General features: G+C 44.1%; 1 protein-coding gene across 3 annotated transcripts in view; it reads left to right on the top strand.

Moving 5' to 3' along the window:
- MEIS1 (Meis homeobox 1) overlaps positions 1–22,340 on the top strand; it is a 181,724-nt gene that overhangs the window by 156,025 nt on the left and 3,359 nt on the right. For 2 of the 3 annotated variants that reach the window (XM_069608156.1, XM_069608155.1), the window contains exons 10-11: positions 20,259–20,317; positions 21,329–21,418. In XM_069608156.1, coding sequence (XP_069464257.1) covers positions 20,259–20,317; positions 21,329–21,418 — 149 coding nt within the window. Of the gene's footprint in view, positions 1–20,258; positions 20,318–21,328; positions 21,419–21,708; positions 21,804–22,340 lie in introns of all 3 variants that reach the window. The other variant, XM_069608157.1, reaches the window with a different exon arrangement.

Genomic DNA, 22,340 nt, shown 5'->3' with positions numbered 1-22,340 from the left:
TTCTTGAGCCTGCTGACGTCAGCAGGCCCCTGAGTCGATCGTCGACCTGCCGGATGAGCTTGCGTTTCACATGGCGAACCTGAAAGAACCTGGCGCCCCAAATGCAAGCTTTATATTTTCAGCCTTATCCTAGATTTGGAAATCTAAAATGAAATAAAAATGCGCATTTTGTGCTTACATGTTTCTATGTGAGGCGTTGCAGAGCAAGTTTGACAAATCTGTGTTGTGCTTTCCCCTGCACTTAGGAATGCACTAAACACGCCCCAAATGCAATTTAGTGAATCGCCCCTTCCACAGAATTGGCATGATTACAAGTTTGGTATTGGTGGTAAAACACCTGGCAATTGCCTTTGCTGGGTGTTTTACTGTTCCGCCAAATTATGAGTTGTGTTAACGAAATGCAATCGATTTTTAGTTAGCATCGTTTTGCCAGTGCTTTTTTTTGTTTTTGTTTTAACATGTTTGGGTCTATCATTCGTGTTTCCCCACCTGCATCACCAGTTCACCCACCAGAATCATCTCTCCATTCCCTCGCTATATACACAGCTATAACACAAGAACACCTCTGGGTGGCTGGCATGTCCCAAAAGAAGTGCCTACCACTATGCTAACGGAATCACACATGTTCACATTAAACAACCCTTAGTCTCATTATTCTGCAGAATATCGCGGTACCATTTGCTATCCAGGTTTCTCGCTACAGTGTCCCACCACACAAGGCGGTTTAGTTGCACATTTTCACTTGCAAGATGCATACATTCGTGCAGAAACACGAGGTGATTTTCGACGTTCTAATTTTAAAAATATGGTTTTACGCTAAGTGTGTCTTAGCAATTAACCTTTCCCTCTAAGTAGTCACATGTTTTTTTCGGAGTCTCCGCAGAAGAAAATATTAATAGCTGTATATTGTCTGGAAGTCAGGATTTAGCCCATTCTTGTAAAATCCGTCTTAAGTGTGTTTACACAGAGTTTGCCTTCCTGGTATGTTGTGCCTGCACAGACCTGATCTCCAGATATTTTGTGTCAACAGTTGCAGAGACTGGAGTTGGGTAATTAAGCACTGAATACTGATGCCGAACCAAGCTGAGAGCTGTGCCCTTCGAGACCCCGCTCTTGCTCTCACATCGTGAACTCGCTCCAGGCTGTGCTCCTACACAACACCAACAAACAGCATGTCTGGGAGGCTGGAGAGTGGGCCCGGCACATTTCAAATGGAGCAAACATGGCCTCCTTTTTGGAGGCGGCCATTTTCTCATCTAAAGCATTAGACCCAGCCAGAGGTCTAGGCGTGCAAAGTGCTTTCGCGGGGCACATATTGTGCAGGGCTTGGTAGTAAACAATTGTGTAAATGACTGCAGAATTATGTGAGCTAAAATAATCCCTCCTGTTTCAGAAATAAATGATATCAGAAAAAATCACCAACACACAGCGCGCACCCATGAAATCTGGGTCATTCAGTGCAGTCGCTCATTCTATGAAGCGTTTGTTGTCAACTCGTTTCATTAACAGGGAAAACATAGCAGGCACATTTCTCCTATAGTTGTTCACTTACACTCATTTCTTGGGTCACTTTCCCACTGGGATAGATGCAAGTGACCTTTAAAATTAAAGAAAATAGGGCCGAGCAGCCACAAAACTCTTCAGACAGGCTTTTTCACAACACACCGTACTCCTTTATGGTTTAGTTTGTTCTGTGCAGTTGATGGTTTTGTAGGAGGCCATATTAGGCCGGGCCACAAATAAACTCCAGCTATGTTCGGCAGCAGTTAGCCAGTCACACATTTTGGTTAATTTGGCGGATGGGTTTTGACAGAGGGAACACATGACTTTGGAGTGCACGTGCATCCCATTACGCTGTGGCTTAGAACTGGCAGAGAAAATGCAAGAGAGGCATGCACACACTTCACCTGCTGACAACAGAGATTTCTGCCAAATGACCGAGCCATCTGTATTGTGGCTAGCATGCCTTTCCACAGGAATGGCTCAAAAATGCCAGTGGAAAAAAGGCATTCCCCTGTGTAGTGCACCAACACTCTAGGCTCACAATGACTGACATTTGCACCATGGGCAAGGCAGATCACATCCACAATTATATCCAATAACATCTCGAGGTGACATCACGTGGCCTTTGCTCCCGTTGATATTACCATAGGCAACCTTATCAAAAGTCACACCACATATTCCTAAACTAATAGTTTTACAAACCCAATTGTTCCAAATCATCATCGGCCCGAATTAAGAGGGCACAAATAAATATGCTATTAGACTGTTGCATCATTTGATATAGACATTCAAGAGTTTTGTTGTGTGTCCCATATAATCACTTTGGTGGTGCAACATTAAGATGCCGATACAAATCAAGCATGATATGACTGCTGGTGGTGCAAATCACACTTAATAAGGATGGTAAAGGAAATCACCTGGTGCGTACGACCATTATATGTGCTTTGCCTCTTCCCTCGCTGCATCCTATCTGCAGTCTGCTGAAGGCATAGGTTATGTAGAACACTCTTCAGGTGCAGGAAGTTCTTGGCAGCAGCAGACACTCCTGCTGCAGTGGAGGGCTGCATTGGTATAGTTCAACAGAGCTTCAGAGTATTGTGTTCCTTGGTGTAGTGTGGTGGTGCGTGTGTTGGGATTTGCAGGGGCTGAAAAGCGGGAGCACCAATATACTAATATGCTGAGTGTGGGTGCAGCGGAATCTCGATATTAGGAGGGTGCCGGCCACAAGAACTGCAGAGGTTTTTTTTTCCCTGTAGAACCCCGTTTTCCGCAATCATGTAAAACACCACACGTGCATCCCCTGTCTGGACGTCTACTGCTTTGGGAGACAGGAGCTGGTCTTGTGGAAAATCAGCAATCACAGGGCTTTTGTGGAGAAGACAGACTTGTCAGACTTGCAGCAGGTTACACGATAAGTTAAACAGCTGCTTTGGCTGCTGCCCCAACCTCTCAATTTTCATATGTCTGACATGACTCAGTGGTTCATCTAATATCTAGCACCCGGCACCACTGTCTGGTGCCTCCATGGGCAAGGTGGCCCTACACGTATCATCAATATGATATGATATTTTATTTATATAGTGCTCATACACAAGTGTTTCAGAGTGCGACCAGGCAAAAAGAGGGGAACAGGGGAGAACAAAAACAACGGTTTTACTAGGCCCAGCGACATTGAGAACGCGCAAGTGCATGAGAAAGGGAAAAGGGGGAAAGTGCACGGTAGAGGTGGAAAGTGCGTCTTCTACGGACACCAAGTAATATTTCCTCTAACAGTCACAGCTCCCCCGAGCCAAAGACTTCTAACGCGTCCTCCCCATGCACTAATCACTTGTTCTGCCACAGAGTAATTATGAGTTAAAACCGAAGAGTAAAGATGAAAAGAACTTGCATCTGTTTTCTAGTTCAGCAATTTTGTCAGTACATCAGTTGTTTTATCGGGGATGGTTTTGCATGGCCCTCTGCGCCACTCCCAACTCCTTGTACATTCTACAAATATTCCATTAATGTTGGAGGAGTAAAACAGAGCCTCAAGGAAAAACGTACTGATTTGTGTGATTGATGGCGTTGCTGGGATTTGAGTGAATTCCAATATTATGTTTCTGAAGTGGGCGGTTAGCAGAGCATGTATGTCCGACTCTTTAGCATTTGTGAATGATGTATTGCAGTTCTGGGCTGTCTTCGTTTTGTAAGCAGAGGGAGAGGTGAACTGAGGGAAGCTGCCAAACATGACTTCATGAGCTTTGCCTTGAGACTGAATCAGCTTTGATGAGAGTCCTGAAAACGCCAATTTCACAGAAAAGGGAGTACAGAAAGCATGAATGGCTAATGACCGGTAGACGTGGGTCATTAGGCTCTGGAACACATCTCAAGATAAAAAGTGTTTTTAATAACGGCAGTACAGGCTTTCTTTAATGTGCTTTTCTCATCCTGGGGACGAGAGTTTGGAAGCACTGTGTAGAATTCGGGCTCCACTCTGAAATGAACAAGGTAGCTGGCTCAATTCTTACATTCTTGAACAAAGCTTCTACTGTCCTGGTTTCTTAATGACTAACCATCTGATGCTGCTACTTCCAAAGGCCAAAAATGGATTTCTGGCAACTTATGCCAACATGTTTACGATAAATGGTTTGAATTGTTATACATTCTGATAAATGGAAATTACGTTTAGGATGCAGTGGCTTGACATCTTTTGTTTGGCCATTTATGTCTTGAGGCCGATATCGGTATGTAATGAACACGTTACTTACCTGTAACTCCTGTTATCCAGCATTGGTATCTATCATGGATTCAAATGCTCTTGAATATTCCCTGTTGTCAGGCTGGGAATCCTCTGAAAGCAGTTTACCTTTATTTGTTTTTAAACTGGTTGTCAGTTTATTGCTCTATTAGAGTCATTTTGGGTCATACTGCCCAGAGTCAATTAGACAGTTCTCCGTAGCTCCACCCCTGGTGTCCATCTTCAGATTTGGCTGTGCACATAATATGGCAGTAAGAACCAAGAAGAAAGGAGTAGGGGGGAGGGTCTCATGTGAATCCCTGAAAGATATCAATGCTAGAGAACAGGAGTTGCAAGTAAGTAACGTGTTCCTTCTCCAGCATTGGATCTTTCATGGATTCACATGCTCTTGAATAATATACAGCAGAACATATACACAACTAAAATGGGCAGAGGCACAGCTCAACAGAAGTAACCAACTCACCTCTGGAAAACACACCTCATGCAAATAGGTTGCAAAGCACTGCCTGACCGACTCGGGACTCCTCCCTGGAATCCCTATTGACACAGAAGAACCATGTGAAGGTATGGATAGGCCTTCGCGTGACTGCCCTGCAGATGTTGAGCAGGGGAACGCTGGACAGGAATGCTGTAGTAGAAGCTATGGCCCTTGTCGAGTGTACTCTCAGACTTCCTGGAAGGTGCTGGTTGGCCATACAATGGCAGTGAGAAATGTACGACGATAGCCATCTAGCAATGGAAGACTTTGAAAGGGCGTTGCCCTTGTCGGAAGGTCCGAAGGCAGTACAAAATAGTGATGACTTTTGGAACTCCTTAGTGTGAGCCACATAGAATTTGAGGACTCGGCTACATCCAGGGAATTTAAGGATTGCTCCACCGGAGACGACAGAGAGCCAAAGAACAGTGGTAGAATCAAGAGTTCATTAAGGTCGAATGTGGAAGGAACCTTCGACATGAAGGAAATGTTCATACGAAGGACCACTTTCAACTTATGGAAAGTCAAGTAAGAAGGCTTACAGGAGAGAGCCTGCAGTTTGCCCATTCGTCTGGCCAAGTTAATGTCAACTACGAATTCTGCGTTCCAGGAGAGAACATTCAAGGTGGCCCTGTGCAGAGGATCAAAAAGAGGGCACATGAGTTTCAAGAGGACTACATTAATTTCCCAAGCTGGAGCAGGAGCGTAGACAGGGGGGAAAGTGCAAAACAGTTCTTTGAGGAATTCTTTCACCAAACTGTGTCACCAGAGGGAAGGTGTACCTGCGGCTTTGTTTAGCGTTAAATCTCTGCTAAATGCACTGTGATAGAAGGGTGCAATGGACCAGCATGTGCCACCGTCAGTGCGTATGACAAGATGTCTCCAGCCTGACCGTGCCACAGACCTAGGTGTTGAGTTGCACACCATATCGTAAATCGCTTTCACTTGCTTTTACAATGTAGATGGCACTCTTGCCCTAGCCAAGATGTTTTTTCAGTCTGGAGGCAGTGGTACGTTTCCAAATTCTAGGGCTGCAGCAGCCAGGCCTCCAAGCTGAGGGATGCTGGGTCGTGGTACAGGATGGACCCACCATCTCCGATTAGAAGGTCGGGGAGCAGGGGGCAACCTGAGTACCAGTCGCAGGGTGTCTGGAAGGTGCTGGAGGAATTGGAGGAACTAGACCTTTCCTTGCAGGTTACACATAGGGCTGTTCAGGAGAAGGCAATGGTGGAGCTGGGAGCCATTGCTGGAGCTCCAAAACCAGTGTATGTAGTGTGGCCGGGATGTCCATAGACAGGTCCCTTGAGTCCATGAGTATAGGAGCCACAGGAGGCCTGTGGGGTAGTCCCACTGAGACAGCTGTAACTGGAGAATGTTGAGCAGGGCCTTGCTTAGATAGAGACAGACAATGCTTTGGTGGAATATCCTCAAGAGAAGGCACATCATCTTCCTCACCATCTGAGGATATTTCCTCTGGTGCGTTCATGTCAGAATCAGCACCCTGCTGTTACAGTTGTTCAGAAAGGGCCATGGTAGGACAGGGGGCTGCAGTTGGTGCACATGGAGCCAGTGAAAACAGTGGCTGAGCACATGTTGGAAAAGAGGCAACCAAGGGCCTTTGAGCAGGTGTTATGGACAATGAAAATTTGTTTGGTGCCAGTATAGGTCTAGTTGGCAACAAGGGAGTTGGCATAGTGCCCTTAGACATAGGCGATGAATTGGTCGACGAGACTGAAGTAGTGGATCTGATCGCTGAAGTAGATGATTTGGTCGTCGACAAGGTGGTTGATGGGGTCGCCCACAGGATGATGGTTGTTGGTGACATAGAAGACGTGGACCACCCATGTGTCATTGACGAGGATGGTATGGACAGAGGGACTGTATTCATGGACGAGCATCACCTCTCTGAAAAAAGTGATCAGATGACGAAACTGCAGACAAAAGTATTCTATATGTCGAATTAGTGAACAAGGTGACTGTCAGTGTAGACGAAGGCGTCAACGACATCATCGACAAGGGGACAACCCAAGAGTGCGATCCATGCTCCTTTTTTGACTTCTTCCCACAGGAATATTTTTCATGGGACCTCAACCTCTTTGATGAGTAGTGCGCTCTAAAGGCCCCAGCACCTCCATCCAAGCAGACCACTAACCTCTGGTGGTAGTCCTTGCAGGATGTGGATGAGAAAAACTGGCAGATGGTATAGTTGTTCAAGTCGTGGTCTGGGTACAGACAGTAGAGACATTGGTCATGAAGATCCTTGGTGTACATGTTTTTAAGGTGACAAGTCGAGAAGGCCTCAGATGGAAGTATAGCAACCCCAGAGGCAATGGAAAGGGCCACAAACCTCACACCCATCGTCGAGGAGCGACACAGCACCAAACTGTATGATATGTATGAAGAAACAGATTAAAAATAGACAAAATTGTGTAAAAATGTAGACAGCATTTCTCAAGGATGCCCGGCACTTAACATGCAGTAAACAATCTGAAGATGATCAACAGTGGTGGAGCCAAGGCAACCTGTATAATTGGCTATGGGCAGAATGGGCCAAAATGATTCTAATAGATCACTAAAGTGACAAGTTTAAAAATGTAAAGGTAAACTAGTTTAATATTACTGAGAATTCCCAGTCTGATGGCGGGGAATATTCAAGAGCATGTGAATCCATGAAAGATCCAATACTGGAGAAATGTGACAGCCCCAAAGGCCAATGCAAAATCCCATTTTTTAATACAAAATATGCTGACAGACCTGGGAAAGGGTCGTTTCAGAGGCAGCCTTGGATGGTGTGCCATTCTTCAGATGGACACTTAGAGGCAATGACAGAGCGAAGCAGATCTTGAATTGTTGAGTGTCTTTAAGATATTTATTTTTGCCCAAAAAATTATTTGAAAGACATTTGCGGGGGATCTACAAGTGTCATTTTCTGGGGGATTTACAAATGTCAATTTGAATGTTTGATCGATGCACATGCCCCAATACGATATACTCCGAAATTGCTTGCGCGCACCTGCGTGGTTGTGGGCATGTTGCCTTATCTATGATCAACTGCCATATTCACATACGAGGATGCACAGAAGGATAATTTCATCAATTTCTGTTAACAGTGTATCCAACAGCTGCAATGTATTATGACAAGGTATTTAAGGGCTGGCAAGGTGGATTACACTAAGAGGCAAAAAGAAGGGAACCTAAATCATTGACATATAGTATATTGGATATGTAAACTATAGAAAAAACTCCCAACCCACTTTCATCAAAAGGTATGCCCTTCAAATCTTTATAGGTTATAAGGCAACTAACATGTTGTTCTCAGAATATTTATGTTTCAGTATATTCATTATATATATGTGTATACTGGCCACAATATAAAGAGTTAATCTAAATCCCATAATATAAATAATATACATACACAAAACATCAATTTTTAAAAACACATTTCCTACCAATTTCATACACAAATCCCTCATTAGTGGAGTGTGTACATCTTTTGTACCCAACATGTTTTCACATGGTGCAGTCCTCTGGCGCCTAACTGAACATGCGTGATTGTGGCCAAAATACATACACTGTTCTCTCTGTTGACAAATATGAGTCGTAGGTCTGAGAAATCTAGGTTATTTGCCTCAAACTGATAAGTCTTTGACGAAGACATATTTTGCTGAAAGGAGGTTGAGATTTTTTCCCAAGGTGAATTACACTCCCAGAACTGTGGATTCAGGGAGCCAATAAATACATGTGTATCAGGTGTGCACATCCGATAGTCATGCATTCATGGGGGCTTGGACTTGCAGCATGTACCCTGATGTCCAGTCCCTTGGAAATACAATGGTCACATTTGTGAATTACGTGACCTGTATATTTCAAATAATCGGGCATCCCAAGAAATGCACATCTCCTGCGCTTTTTTAAAATTGCCTGATTATTTGTGACTCGCTTTTAAAGAGACACTACCTTTACTATTGGTGGAGCTAAAAAGTAAACATCATTTAAAAAATGTAGTTACATTTTGTGTACTCATAGGCTTTACTTATACCTGGATTCAGGGGTGAAATTCATTGATAAATATCTCAAGGTGACGAGTTACCTTTTGTCACGTGGAGATGGTCTTGGGGTATTTTTCTTGTCTGTTGTCCACCACAGTGGATACTGAGATCTTCATCTGGATGAAGTACCAATTCTGCCCTAGATTGTTGTATGGTTTAACTAAGAAGCTATGATGATGGGTGTACAGAACAGAATACAGGGAACTGAGGTAGGCAGAGTAGGACTGGCCACATCTGAAAACGGGAGAGCAGAAATGGATGCAAAACAAAATTAAAATAAAGAAAGGTCAGATGATATGAAGTTTAAATTGTGTGTAAAATATTTAAAGAAATATGGAAAGCTGCACTTTTATAAAAGTGAAGAGTAATCCGTGTGTACTAATCAGCAAAGGGGCCATTTTAGTTTGAAGGAATAGTGTCAGAAGCTGTGATGCTGAGGGATTCTATAAATGTTATACATTTTGAATCAGCAAATTTGGGGGCTTAGAGAGATGTGAAGAGAAGGAAAGAATTAAATATAACTCCCATAGTACAATCACAGGAAGGGGTGTCAGTTGAAGGGCACTGGAGCTAGAGGTAAAGGCAAGATTTTAAGAAGTTCAAATTACTGATTGTATACCACACATTGTTGAATAGACACACATTTAGTGGAGTGTGCTTGCTTCCTCTTCCATATTCCACCAATTCTATACTGCCCATCTACATAATATACTATTTACAGTAGAGTTTCCCGAGCTTACCTTCCCATAAAATGTTGGTGCAGAATGGACCATGTTGGTATCTTTTCCCTAAACTGCCTTTGATTAAGCTTCAGCCTTCTGAAGTTTTGAAGCCCTGCCAAAGAGGTGTGCATTGGTTACACACATTTTATCTGTTGTTGTAGGCTCTCTGTGTTTACTACAACAAGGTCATTTGCTTGGAAAGTGTGCTGCCGTTCAGTACCTTCTCCCTTTGAGTGGTGGCCAGTGTCCTCTTCCTAAACCTTGGCTACTCCTTGTGGCACCATCGACTCAAACTATACAGGCATTTATATTTCACTGCAGTAATTATTACTTTAAATCTCTCAAACTACTCTTCGGGTTTTCTAATTGCCCTTCCATCTTCCTCTGGAGCATCCACTTAATTGCAGAGTGTGTGATGTTGTATCATCTGTAAAGTAGCACTTGTAAACAGTACAGTCTAAAAGAGCTGCACTCCTTTGGCTTTCATTAATGTTTCCATGCCCAAGGAGAAAATAATAGCTGTAGAATAAATGGGTCCAAATAGTGAACTGTGTGTGTGTGGGGGGGGTGGGGGGGGTTGCAGGTGGGTTTAAACATGTGAGATCATGGAACAGAGAAAATGTGACCCGAGCAATTGGATCAAAAGTAGCAAAGAGGTGAGCTCAAGATTGGAGATGGGCAGGAGGTGCATTGGAAGATCATAAAGGATACACACGAGAAGTGTTTGAGAAAACATACAAAGGACCTTGTTTCAATCTGAAGAGCATTTTACATGTAGTGCTCAAGAGAAGTCCCAAACTGAAAGAACGATACATATAATGTTTGAAACTTGGTATTAAAAGTCACATTTAACAAAGGAAATGAAACAGTGTGCTAAGACCAAAGACTTCTTCCGGGGCGGGGGAGTGGAGCAATGTGCCTAGGAGTTAGAGACTAAGATTGAAGCCAGCCGGCAGGTAAGGTCTGAACAGTGGAGTAGACAGGCAGGAGCAAAGAAGCAACATGAGGGGCCAGATGAGCTTGGATTCTAAAATGGTTAAAACTATAGAATGTTTTAAATATAATTCACATTTGAGGTGCTTACTAATGTATAGTTTTGGCAAATTGTTTGTTCTCATCCGAGCCCTAACTCACCTTGTTGTGTGCAGAACAATGCTTTGTATATTTCCGTTTCTGTTGTACATTTCCAGTAACAATCCCACTCATTTGTAAGTCTTTGGATCTGTGCTGGGTGATATGATATGATATGATATGATAGGTCACTTATAACGCGCTTAATACCCAGAGGTTTCTAAGTGCGGACCAGGGATCGGACCTGTGGTGTTCGTGTCATCTTGCTTCCAAGGCAAGCACGTTGCCCTTGAGCTATCCTCCCGAGACATGCTTTGATACTTTCTAGTCATCCTTCCACATATAAATGAAAAGCTACCCATGTAGAGAGGTAGGGGAGGGTCTGGCCATGTTTTCAACAGTAGCCATTTTGTGATAGGATTGAAGTGTGCATTTCCTTCTATTGAAGTCATACTCGACCATTAAGTTTGAGTCCCATTGTTGTAAAGCATATCTACCCTTATGATATGAAGTCGACCAGCAACCGTGCATAACACTTACGGACCGTGACCTTATCCCTGCAGCCCTTCCAATGGCCAACATGTTGTGCACAGTGAGACCCACTTCATCATTTTTTTACCAAATGTCAACATAGGGACTAGTTGATATTGTATGAGACAGAGTTATGGGCTAATATGAATATGTGTCATAATTCAGCGTATTGCAGCCTCGCCAGTGATAGCTCCTCCATCTCTATAGTTGGAACACGCATGCTTTCTAGACCATACCCGTGTTTGGGAGTTTATATAGTTATCGTTTCGAAATGTGCCGAGAGGCCAGGCCGGATCATGCGTTTGCTCTCTTATTTACAGAATAGTAACGAATGCATGCATCCTTGCACGGACAACAAACTGCATATTAAAAAGTTTGGGAGAGTGGGCCCTGGATGGTAATCCTGTTGGGCTGCCACTGGGTTGAAGAATGAGGCCCATTAGAGGGACTTAGCTTTTGTTCTTCCCCACTGTGCCCCCTCGGCCCCATATGGGTCTGCGTTTGAAAGGGTGCCCGGAGTGGGGATTAAGGTTTCTTAAATAGATAGTACGTTTGAGTTCCCTTTAATGCAAAGGAAAGCATTCTGTTATAAAAACGGGGAGGATGGGATGAGAGGTCAAAGGGCCTTTCGGAAACAAACAGCTGGACCAGTTTATTTAACAGATACAAGGATGGGGCTCTGACCTCCATTTGACTTGGGCTGGGAGGAGCGAGAATTCAGCGGCATGCCCTCTGACTGCTCAAGCATGCGCAGCATCGTCAAGCCGTCCAAAACACGGCAGCGTTGGCAGGAGTTTACTCCAATTAATGCGCAGGGGAGCCGTTTATGAAATGATATCTTTTTTGTTAAACATGCTGAACTCTAGCTGATCACAAAATGTACAGATAAACCGGTTTGTGTTACTTGCATAGTCAACGCTGCCTATAATTCAGCAACGTCCAGAATCTCTAACATTGAAAAACGCCGGCATACACATTTTTGGGCAGTGCAATTTGTGCGAATTCTAAACGTGCTCTTTGAGTGTACCCTGTACACGGAGAGGTTTGGCAACAACGTCAGCAAACGCAGCCTCTTTTTTGAGGGAACGCTTGGGTACTATGCCAGCTGCACCGCAGGCTGAGCAGGTCCAGGAAGCAACATTGTTTGCACAGTGCCCTCCCCCTGCTTGGCGAGGCGCTAAGGAGACCGTGAGGTGGGGGTTGGGGGAAAGCCGGCAGAGCAAGCATTGGCGGAGCGCATGCTTGCACATGCTCTCTCCAGTCTCCCTCCCACTTCTGCAATGAAAGAATTGCGATGCCCGTGATTTTACTTTAATGTATTCAGAAGCAACTGAGCGACGGGAGTTCAGTGCTGCCCCTGTTTCTGTGACTACGCACGTGCTTAACCTGAGTCTGTACCAAGACAAACTATGCTAAACATTCGCTCAGTTTGTGGACAAGTCCGAAGCAGTGCTTAATGCAAATTGAGTCAAGCTGTGTTTTTAGTGTTAAGCAGTAAACCACATATGGCAAAATCATTTTGTTAACATGGCAAAGAGGCGTGGCCTGTAAATTATGAAAATAATGTGAGGTCAGCAGTTTCTAGTTTTTGGTGCCGTGTTCTTTTATTCACAACCTGCAGGCCTTCAATTTACTTAACTGGGTTCAGTATCTTGAGGGTACCTCTATAGAAGCTACAACTTGGTCACTCACTCACTCGCATATTTTCCTAGGCTGTTCCATGCTCTGACTCTAGTAATTTGCAGATTCTACCAGGATAGCCATTGCACACCAAAGAAGCAATTATTTTGCATTCTGTATTGGACGACTGATTTTCCACTGCATGCCGCAGTCATCTGCTCTCTGTGAGCTGTGGACTTTCTCATGCCACTCGGGTCACAACAGGATGTGGGCAGAAGGAGAAAGAGGCATGGTTCATAGAAGGTCTGGACCTTCTATGAACCATGCGTCTTTCTTCTACTGTATGCACAAGAGAGTGAGGCATGGTTCTCTTGTCCCCTGTGTCTCACTCCTCTGTGTGCCAGATGGTCCGGGAGGCCTCACACATGAACACACGCACTGCGTCCCAGCTCGACCCATCCCCCTGGTTCTGCTGCCACAATCAGCAGAAAAAGATTGGAGGGCATGGAAAGCGTGCTTGTGTGATCCAAATGTCATGGCTGCCTTCTAGACCCTGCTGTCGAATGCAACAGGGCTGTGGCAGTGGACAGCGAATGAGAACCAACATTGCTGGGCTTTGCCATTGCTTCTGTTCTTCTTGATTCAGTATTGCGTGCAGCAAGGTGTTCAATACACACTCCCCCTGCACCTCTGCCATACTAGTGGACCTAGCAGATATCAGGCAGAACCAGTGATCCCTGGCTTTGCATAGCTCGCGCAGCTGGTTTCTGTCAGTGCCTTGGCCATTCTACCAGGCTGTACAGCCGAGAAGTGCAAATGCTGTGGGGCCTTGGGGAAAGAGCTTCCCCGGTGAGACTCTCGTGAAATGTACATAGCACACAGTTAAAAGAAACTCTTTAAGAGCATGTATGCTTACATTAGTCCAGATCAATATTAGGTGCCAGTAAATGACGGTGTTTGAGCTATCGATTCCATTTAATGTGTACCACCAAGAAGGAAGAAACGAACAACGAATGTCATGAATTCTTGCATCAGTATTTCATCTGTGAGCTGGACTATGCAGATACACCACACAACGTTCATTTCATTGGTTGTGTATCAGTAAAAATGTGTCAGTCAATCCGAGGGCTCTCGAATGAGCTGAAGGATTCTAGGGTCTGTCCTGATAAATTCCAGCAGCCCTGAAATCCAGCATCAGCCCTGCTCTCTTCATTTCTAGCTTGATGCTGACGAGTTCACCTCTTTGCATCCCCCCTAACCCTCACACACCGTTTCAAACTCTTTGTCCCATTTTAAATTACGGTGTGAAAGGCTAACAATTGCTGAGCGCTGTGCACGCTGGCTTGAATGATCTTACTGCTGCATGAGCGGACAGCAGAGGGGGGCCCCATAATTACTTGTGTACGAGCCTCACTTTTATATGCTTGCCACGCCCCCATTGTACCTCATCCGAAGCATTTAAAACTACTTAAATAAACTAGAACCCACTGGAAAGTGTGTGGCCTAGGATAATTGGGTGAAAAGCCCATTCTGTGAATGACCAGGGGCCTACCCTTCTATAGCAAGTAGTACCAAGTCTCATATTGTTAAATAAACATGCAAAGGACACTATCTCAAATAATCGGTAGGCTGATGTTGCCACTTATGAAGGCAAGTTCCAAAGGAAATATCAAAAGGGCATTTTCTAGTCGATGGTGGTTGTGAGTCACCCAACGCCAGATGATATAATTGTTGTTTCAGTATGTCTGCAATAAAAAAGTCATCCTTAATTAAATAAACACTCAGTATTAGTCTCTGCTATATTCAAACAAAAAAGCAAAGCATGTTTATTTATTTATTTATCACATTTATGCACCTAACCCTTAGGCATCTGGGCGCTTGTGCTTAAGAATACGGTTACATTGTACACTTGATTATACAGTTACATTGCTGATTACAATATAGTATTGATACATTCTTATTCAGTTGCATTGTCATCTGTGTTTCCAGTTACATTTCAGGCTTAGTCCATGTCATTACATTCATACATTTACAGAATACATTTTCCTAGTTCCGCTGAGCGTGCCCTGTCTGGAGAGTGTGGACAAGAACTAAGAAGGGTAGTACTTAGTGCTCAGTAGTGGACTTGGGTTGATTCTTAATGTCTTGGTTGAAGCCAGTTTTTTACGTTTTCTACGGAAGGACCAAAGTGAGGGGTCTGTCCTTAGCTCCGCAGGCATGGCATTCCAGTAGTCGGATGCGACACCGGGGAAGCTGAAGCCTCCTGCTTTTTAGCTGAGGCTTTTGTATCTTTTCGTAGTCAGTTACCCCATGTAGGCAGATCGAGTTGGTCTAGAGGACTGTACTTTGGAGATTTGGTTTGAGAGGTAGCACGGGCGGTATTAGATAGACATTTGTGTGTGAGTGATAATGTTTTGAATTTAATACAGTCTCTTACTTGAGAGAAAGACAAATGTGGAATCCCTAATAAAAGTTGCCGAAGACTAATTGCAATTCGGGCTGGTTCGTCCATCACTTCAGTGTTGCCAAGTGATTTTTGTGAAGGATGTTGTCCTTCTTTTTTTTACCTAAAGACGCATTCAGTTTGGCAAAGGTTGCTCACTCTAGTCACAGCACGCAAAGCAAAACAGTATCCTGCCAGCTTGAGGTAGGTCGCACCCTCAGCTAGATAGAAAGGTGTTGGTTGTACCTTTTGAATGTGTTTTGCAATGGGACTGTGCTATTGTAAAACGCTTCTGTGAATCAGACCGATGTCTTCAATAACTACATGCTTTAGGCGCAAATGTTGAACAATGGAATCTTCATCAATCGTGAGCAAGTGTTGCTGGCGCCTGGTAGCCATTGTGGTCAGCATGCACTACTGGGTTATTTCTTAACATACTATGCATACTAAATGAGATCCATCAGGAGCCCTAAACCCAGTGCACTTACTTTTCCAGCAATCAAAAAGCAGGTTAAAAAATAATAATAATAACCATACACACGTGTAGTGCTTATGTAAGGCTTTGTGGCAGCCCGCCACCTCCAGCCAAGTGCTGTAATATCAGGTGTTTATTATCACCCTGTTCAGATGGTACTCAATGCATCTGCCTCAGAATGATGAAAGTCTATGACTGCCACAGGTTTTAGACTGCCCTCATGTCAGAGATCAACACTTTACTCATAGCTATTCATCCAGAAATTGAATTCCACATGCTAATCTGTGCAGAACTGTTTTGATTGCCACCTGTCAGGATGTACTCACACAGTGTTTTGTGGAACATTGGATTCTGTGACTTTCCTGGATTATATGCAATAGACTACGCATGTGTTGATTCCGGTACATGTTTGATGTGCACCTGTAAATACGTATGCACATGGTGACTGTTGATTGCAAAGCACATGTTTTGTTGCATCCGCACAGCAGATGTGGTCTACTCGCTTGCTGTAGCATCATTGACATATGATAAGTGCCGGAAATTGATTGTTTTAACTGGGGGATCTCACCAAGCATCAGCAGGCGGGTGAAGGGGTGGGTTATCCCCCCCATAAACATTTGCCTGTCAGCCCCTAAGAAGATCAATCACGAACACATAGAAAGTAGCCCAGTTTCCTAATATATTTCCAGCAAAGTGTAAAATGTGCACACCATTTACACCTTAATAGGTGTAATTCAATATTTCCAGTACAGTTCATTATTAAGGGATTTCACATGGCTCCCGCTCAGACCATCAAGTGGTATTGTGGTGAAGTGTCTCTCCCCTGAACCTACCAACCACGTTCAAAACCTACCCCCACTTTAGACGTAACTACATTGTGTGGTTAAAGAATAATGACCAATAACTCACGTTTGTAAACCATGTACATATGTATATTTGTAAACTGTATATCACTGTATTCATTGCAACTGCATTACCTATGTACACTCTGTAAATTACTGTACAGCACTGTAACCAAGCTGAGAATAACCTTGCTGCTCCTGCGCCCTCATACCTTGGGGTCTGGCACGCAATATAAATGAATAAACATAAACATAAAACCTGGCACCGGCAAATGCACATTAGAGCAATTTAAAGCAATGTGAGCGTGTTGCGAAAAGAAAAATGTAGTGGAAATGGAGTCCCCCATATCTGAGATCCGGGGAGACGTTTTTTTGCCAGATCTCATATGCTGCAATTGTGCAACATTGTGGAATTTTTGTGCACTCTGCAAAGTTCACAGCAGTTCAGACATAAGAGGGTAGCACCAAAACATGTACTGCTTCACATCTCTTTTGCTTTACCTGGTTTCTGAAGATCAGGTCCTGCCCCAGTTGTTAGTAAGCAAACACGGCTACAATGAAGTTATCCCTCTACGAGTAATTGCATCAATGAGCTAATTGCTACACTTTTTCCACATATGGTGATTTATTGGAGAATGTGTGTATATAATCATGTATGTGTCTATATATATATCTGCATGCATGTTATGGAGGGCTGCAACCCCCAGTAGGAATGCACGAGGCAATGATTTGTAATTGTGTACATTGATTAGCGGGAGGCAACTCGGGGACAGAGTGCTTGTGCTTGGCCTGGATAAGAGATGCATTTCCATTCCCGCTCTGAAAAGGCGGAATGGGACAAGCCTGATGTTGGGAGCCGTGTTATTCCAGTTTTCAGGCGCATGGATGGAGAAGGCTTGCTTGGTGGTCCTTTGTCCTTTGCTTTTGCACTATTTGACTTCGAGTCTGGTAACATTGTGAGAGTTTGCGGCCTACGAGTCCTTGTGACGTTGCATTTGAAATGAGTTGGGTTGTGAAGGAGTGACATCGTTTAGAAAGTGTACACTGCATGCAGTGCAGCAACCACTTGGCCTTCTGAACCTGCAGACATATATGTGACAGAGAAGTCTGTGGTATTCCGTTCAGAAGAGCTAGTGTGCAACGAGAGCAGACACAGAAAAGGGACTGCACAATAACTCTGCTAGTCACCTCACCCATGACAGTACTGCAGCTTGCTCCACATGTTTCTGAGAACATCTCTGTCTCTGCTGATCTTGTCTTCACATCTTGGCATGTCTATCACGCTCGAATTGTGGGTCCTACGAATAGATTCGTCCTCCTTGTCAATGTTTTCCTGGACTGGTGCTCTGAAGTCGACCTTTCCATAATACGGGCCCTGGAATTGCACCCTCCACCTAAGTGAACAGGTCCACTCGTGTGGATGCCATTGTGTTTGCGCATTCATCTTGCCATCTTTTAATAGATGTGGTTTCTGGAACATTCCACCTGGCTGTATGATGCTTGCATGTTCCCTCGATTTAGTGCTGTGTTTTTGACGTAATCTGGAGCATTTCAATAAACAACACTAAACCTACCTCCTGGTAACGCAGTGTTTCTGTCTCAGAGGGCGTGGCTTTGCAACGCGTAGTTGTTTCCGCTCATTAGCGACCACCATTTGTGTGCAATATTTGCAGTGTCAGGATTCAAGGGCCTTGTCACGTTTGCCCACTTCCAGCAAGGACTTTCATGCGATCTGGCACCTCTCGCTGCAGAGTGTTTTAAGAAAATACTTGAAGGCTCTTTCTGGACGTTTCAAACTAACCACACAGAAATACATAGAATTAATGTAATGCAGTGTGGATTTCTTATAGCGCCTTTCACCACTGCTATAATCCCAAAGCGCTGTAGGAAGGAAATAGAGTTTGTAAACTCATTTTCTTAAAATCAAAAAAGAAACGAGCTGCCAACTTGTGGATTAATGTAAAGTAACAAATTCTAAACCCACTATCATAGACCTTAGTTGTACTGACTTGACATAAAGCATACTAGTTTTCATAATTTGTAAAATACATATGTTAACCATGTGTGAGATTTTCCATCTTGTAGCGACTCAAGTTGCAGCCATTGTTGTATTCTTGTGGCCCGACAATGCTCTTTTATTGGATGCCAATCACTCTGGAACCCACACTGGTGCTATTTGTCCTCCTGCCCTTTCTCATAGGGATATTTTGAAAGGGCACCATAGGTGTATAGCAGACTCTCCATTTTGGGATTATAACCTTCTATCAGAAAATAATGATGTATGGCTGCTCTAGGTTTAGATGACGTGCTTTTGTGTGCCACTATTATGCCTATAACATATACTGGACGTGATCATTAGAAATTCACATTGTACTCTCTTAAAAAGGGACAGCTTAAATAATGTCCTTTTTATTTTTAATAGAGCTGCTTCTGTAAAAAAAAAAACACAGCGCTCCTCACCCTCTATATATATATTTTTGTTTTCATTGGGTCACCTAGCTATCAGCAACAGCTGGGGTGGCTCTAGCAAACGTGCACCTGTCAATGGGACTGCCACGTGCATAGAAAGAGACCGATGCAGAGTGAGACTAGAGAGTCACTGAAGCAGAAACCGAGAGAGCAAGAGGGTGGAATGAAAGCGCACTAGAACAACGTATGATAAGTCAGGTGCAGCCGGTTTCATAAGTTAGGCTTGTGATAGATTGATTTTCCAATACAGCTGTGGCAACACTCTGCTGTGACAGACACAGGCGGCAAGTTATAGGTGATGGTCTATCCTGTTCTTGTGCGGTAGAGAGGTGTACTCACTCCTGGCCGTCATTCCAAATACAGAAATGTGTGTGCGAGGACACAAATACCCAGGAGGAGTCTTGAGAGCTTCACACCTTACCTAGCAGGACTGGGTGAATGTTAGTGTTGTTTTAATTAGTACAATTTGGATTCAAATTATTATCACTCATTAAAAAGGTCAGACAACACGCGCATTGAAAACGAATAAATCTCACTTTATGTTTGACAGTAGTTCTTAAATTATGCTGGCAATGCCCACAGAGTACAAAGTCCGGAACTCGTGTGTGTATCCATGCATAGATAGAGCACGTGGTTTAATATAAGTAAACTGTGTTTAATCTCTTTAGTCGTGTAGTAATTTCAGGGAAGAGAATTAACTATTCGTGGGTCTGTGTGACATTGCTGTTCCAAGCAAGCATATACATTAAACAACTTTTACCGCCCTGTCCTTGTCTTGACCTCGTATTTTGCATGCTTCCCTCTGAACTCCCGGGCAGTGTGAGGTGCTGGTGATCAAACTGCAGACATCTCCTCATTTGATGGTGTGTTGCCATCAGAGTTCATTATCTTAGTAGTGGACATTAAAACAGAATTGGGTTCATACGAGTTCCGAAGGCTCCAATAAATACAGTTTAGGAAGGCACAGATCCTAAGACTGAACTTTACAAACATCCTTTGTAAACCTCAGTCAGCCCCTTCTCGCCCCCTCTGCATTTTAGAGAGTAGCGCTGGTATTGTTTCCCGAAAACTCGGCTAATTCCCCCATGAAAAGATGAAATGGAAATGTCCAACTGTGGAAAAGGCAGGCGAACATAAATCACCACAAAGAGCCCATGCTTGTGTTCGCAGAGGTCAGCAGGGGTCACCGAGGGGCTGCGCCACTGGAAAGTGCACGAGAGCAGCAAGCCAGCGACGACGTGTACAAGGTTGTTGTTGACATGATAGCGTTAACAAATTCATTTTAATTTGACCTCTTTGTTTTCTTTTGTTTACATTTCAGGTTTATCAACGCCAGGAGAAGAATAGTGCAGCCCATGATAGACCAGTCCAACCGAGCAGGCAAGTCCGCACCAGTAACTGGATTCAAGTCCGGCAGGCGCAGCGCACCCTCACCTCAAGCCATGCACCCGTGGGTGGGTCCGGTCCCTGGCGACTAACCTCGGGGAGGGTGAGGGAAGGGTGCAAGCGAAAGCCTCATTCGCATCTCGCCCCATAACAGCACTAACAAGCTCCTAGTTAAAACTCTGGTTATACAAATGGAAGCACAATTAAAAAAACAAGTCACTAAGAAATGGCGACGACGCTCGCAATATGATGGTGTTTGTTGTGAGTTTCCCTTCCCAGCTCCACGGGCTGCTGCCGGGACCACTCCCTGGTGCATGGCTTGGTGTGGAATTGCTGTAAACTTTATTACCTGTCAAAAGGTCAGCGGGGGTCGGCATCGTTTGCGGGACTCTGTAAAGTTCAAAGGCATTCGACGAGGTAGAGCTTTCTGTGCTTTAATAACCCAAGGCAGCTTACTTCCAAAGCCAGCTTTAATGTGGGACGCGACCTAGGGTTCAGGTAATGGCACACAGGCAGTTCTCACGACTCTGCCCACTTCTCATTAACGGCCCCCTTTTCAGCTTGCTCAAAAGTGTGCTACCCTTTCTCGCTTTAAGTAGCGGGTAAACGTGTCTTTCTTTTGGGCTTTTGGCTACGGGATCCATGCGCTCACCTAAAATCATACTGCAAGGTACTTCATGCGGTTTTCCCTTCACTCATAACTTGGAAAATATTGTGGGGCGGGGGAGTCATTTAAAGCTGGGCCTATCTGCTAAAAAAAACCCAGCATCGTATTCCTTCTGCGCGTGCATGTTACAGCCTGTGTTTCTCTAAGATGCGAGCATGTGCACACTTACCAGCATTTGGAAAAAGGATTAGAGAAATCCTGACGAATTGTTTTTGTTTACATTGGGTTCCTTACTTTGCTTAGTGAAAAGTAATGTTTTGAAAAATATATATATATTCTTCTATATGTGCCTCGTTGCCATAAGTTTATGTATAACACGTTTTTCACTCATGTTTTAGTAAGTCAAGGTACACCATACAGCCAAGACGGGCAGCCCATGGGAGGATTTGTGATGGATGGGCAGCAGCACATGGGCATCAGAGCGCCAGGTAAAAACTCCACTTATTTGTTGAACCAAATCTTGGGCAACTTAATGGGCAGCTGCAATTCACCCATTAATGTAAGTTGCCCAGCCTGCTTGTGCCATTTCGCTAGGTGTCCTTCCTATCCTCTGTGAACCTGTTTGCTCTGTTTGCTCGGGCTGGTGGGAAATGTGGGTGCTTTGGTCTCTGAAATATGGGGCGTTTCTCATTCCTCTGCTGCATGTATTTGTTCAAGGGTCTTTTGGCGCTCTCTGCTCATTCTCTGGCATCTTCTCGGATTTTTATCTCCCTTCTAGGACCTATGAGTGGAATGGGCATGAATATGGGCATGGAGGGGCAATGGCACTACATGTAACACCATCTAGTTAACCAATCGCAAAGCAAGGGGGAAGTAAGTACAACTGGGGTCTTTGTGTTCGCTCTGTGCCAGGAATCTTCTCGTTCTCATTGTTTCTTCCTGTCTTACACTCTCCCTGCCCATAGCTTCATGCTTGTTTCCTTTAAATGGCACTCTTGGAACACTCTAACTTCCCTCATTCCTTTCTGTGGTCTCTTGTAATGCCCTGCAAGCTCGTATGTGACATGTACATTCTCCATTGCATTGATTTCATACAGTACTGACCAAATGACAAAACAAGAAATAGGCTGAAGGGGGTGGGGGAAGTTTCCATAGCAACAGACTGATTTGCAAAATGTAAGCAGTCTGCAGCAGTGCAAGGAGAGGAAAGAGCATGTCCCCAAAGTGTCATAAATCTGTCTAACCACAGTTGATGCATGAGTTACATTTCTACGCTAACCTGCAAGACACCAAAAAAGGCACAGAGAGAGACTGCTTTGGGGTAAACACGAGCTTCATGCAAAGGAGTTAGTGCATATTTAAACAAATCCTGTAGCAAAACTTTGATTTTTTTTGTATGTGTTTTTTGTC

This window comes from Ambystoma mexicanum, chromosome 4q (genome assembly GCF_040938575.1).
Source record: "Ambystoma mexicanum isolate Mex_15411 chromosome 4q, UKY_AmexF1_1, whole genome shotgun sequence".
In the NCBI taxonomy this organism is placed as follows: Eukaryota; Metazoa; Chordata; class Amphibia; order Caudata; family Ambystomatidae; genus Ambystoma; species Ambystoma mexicanum.
This window is presented reverse-complemented; position numbering and strand designations above follow the sequence as displayed.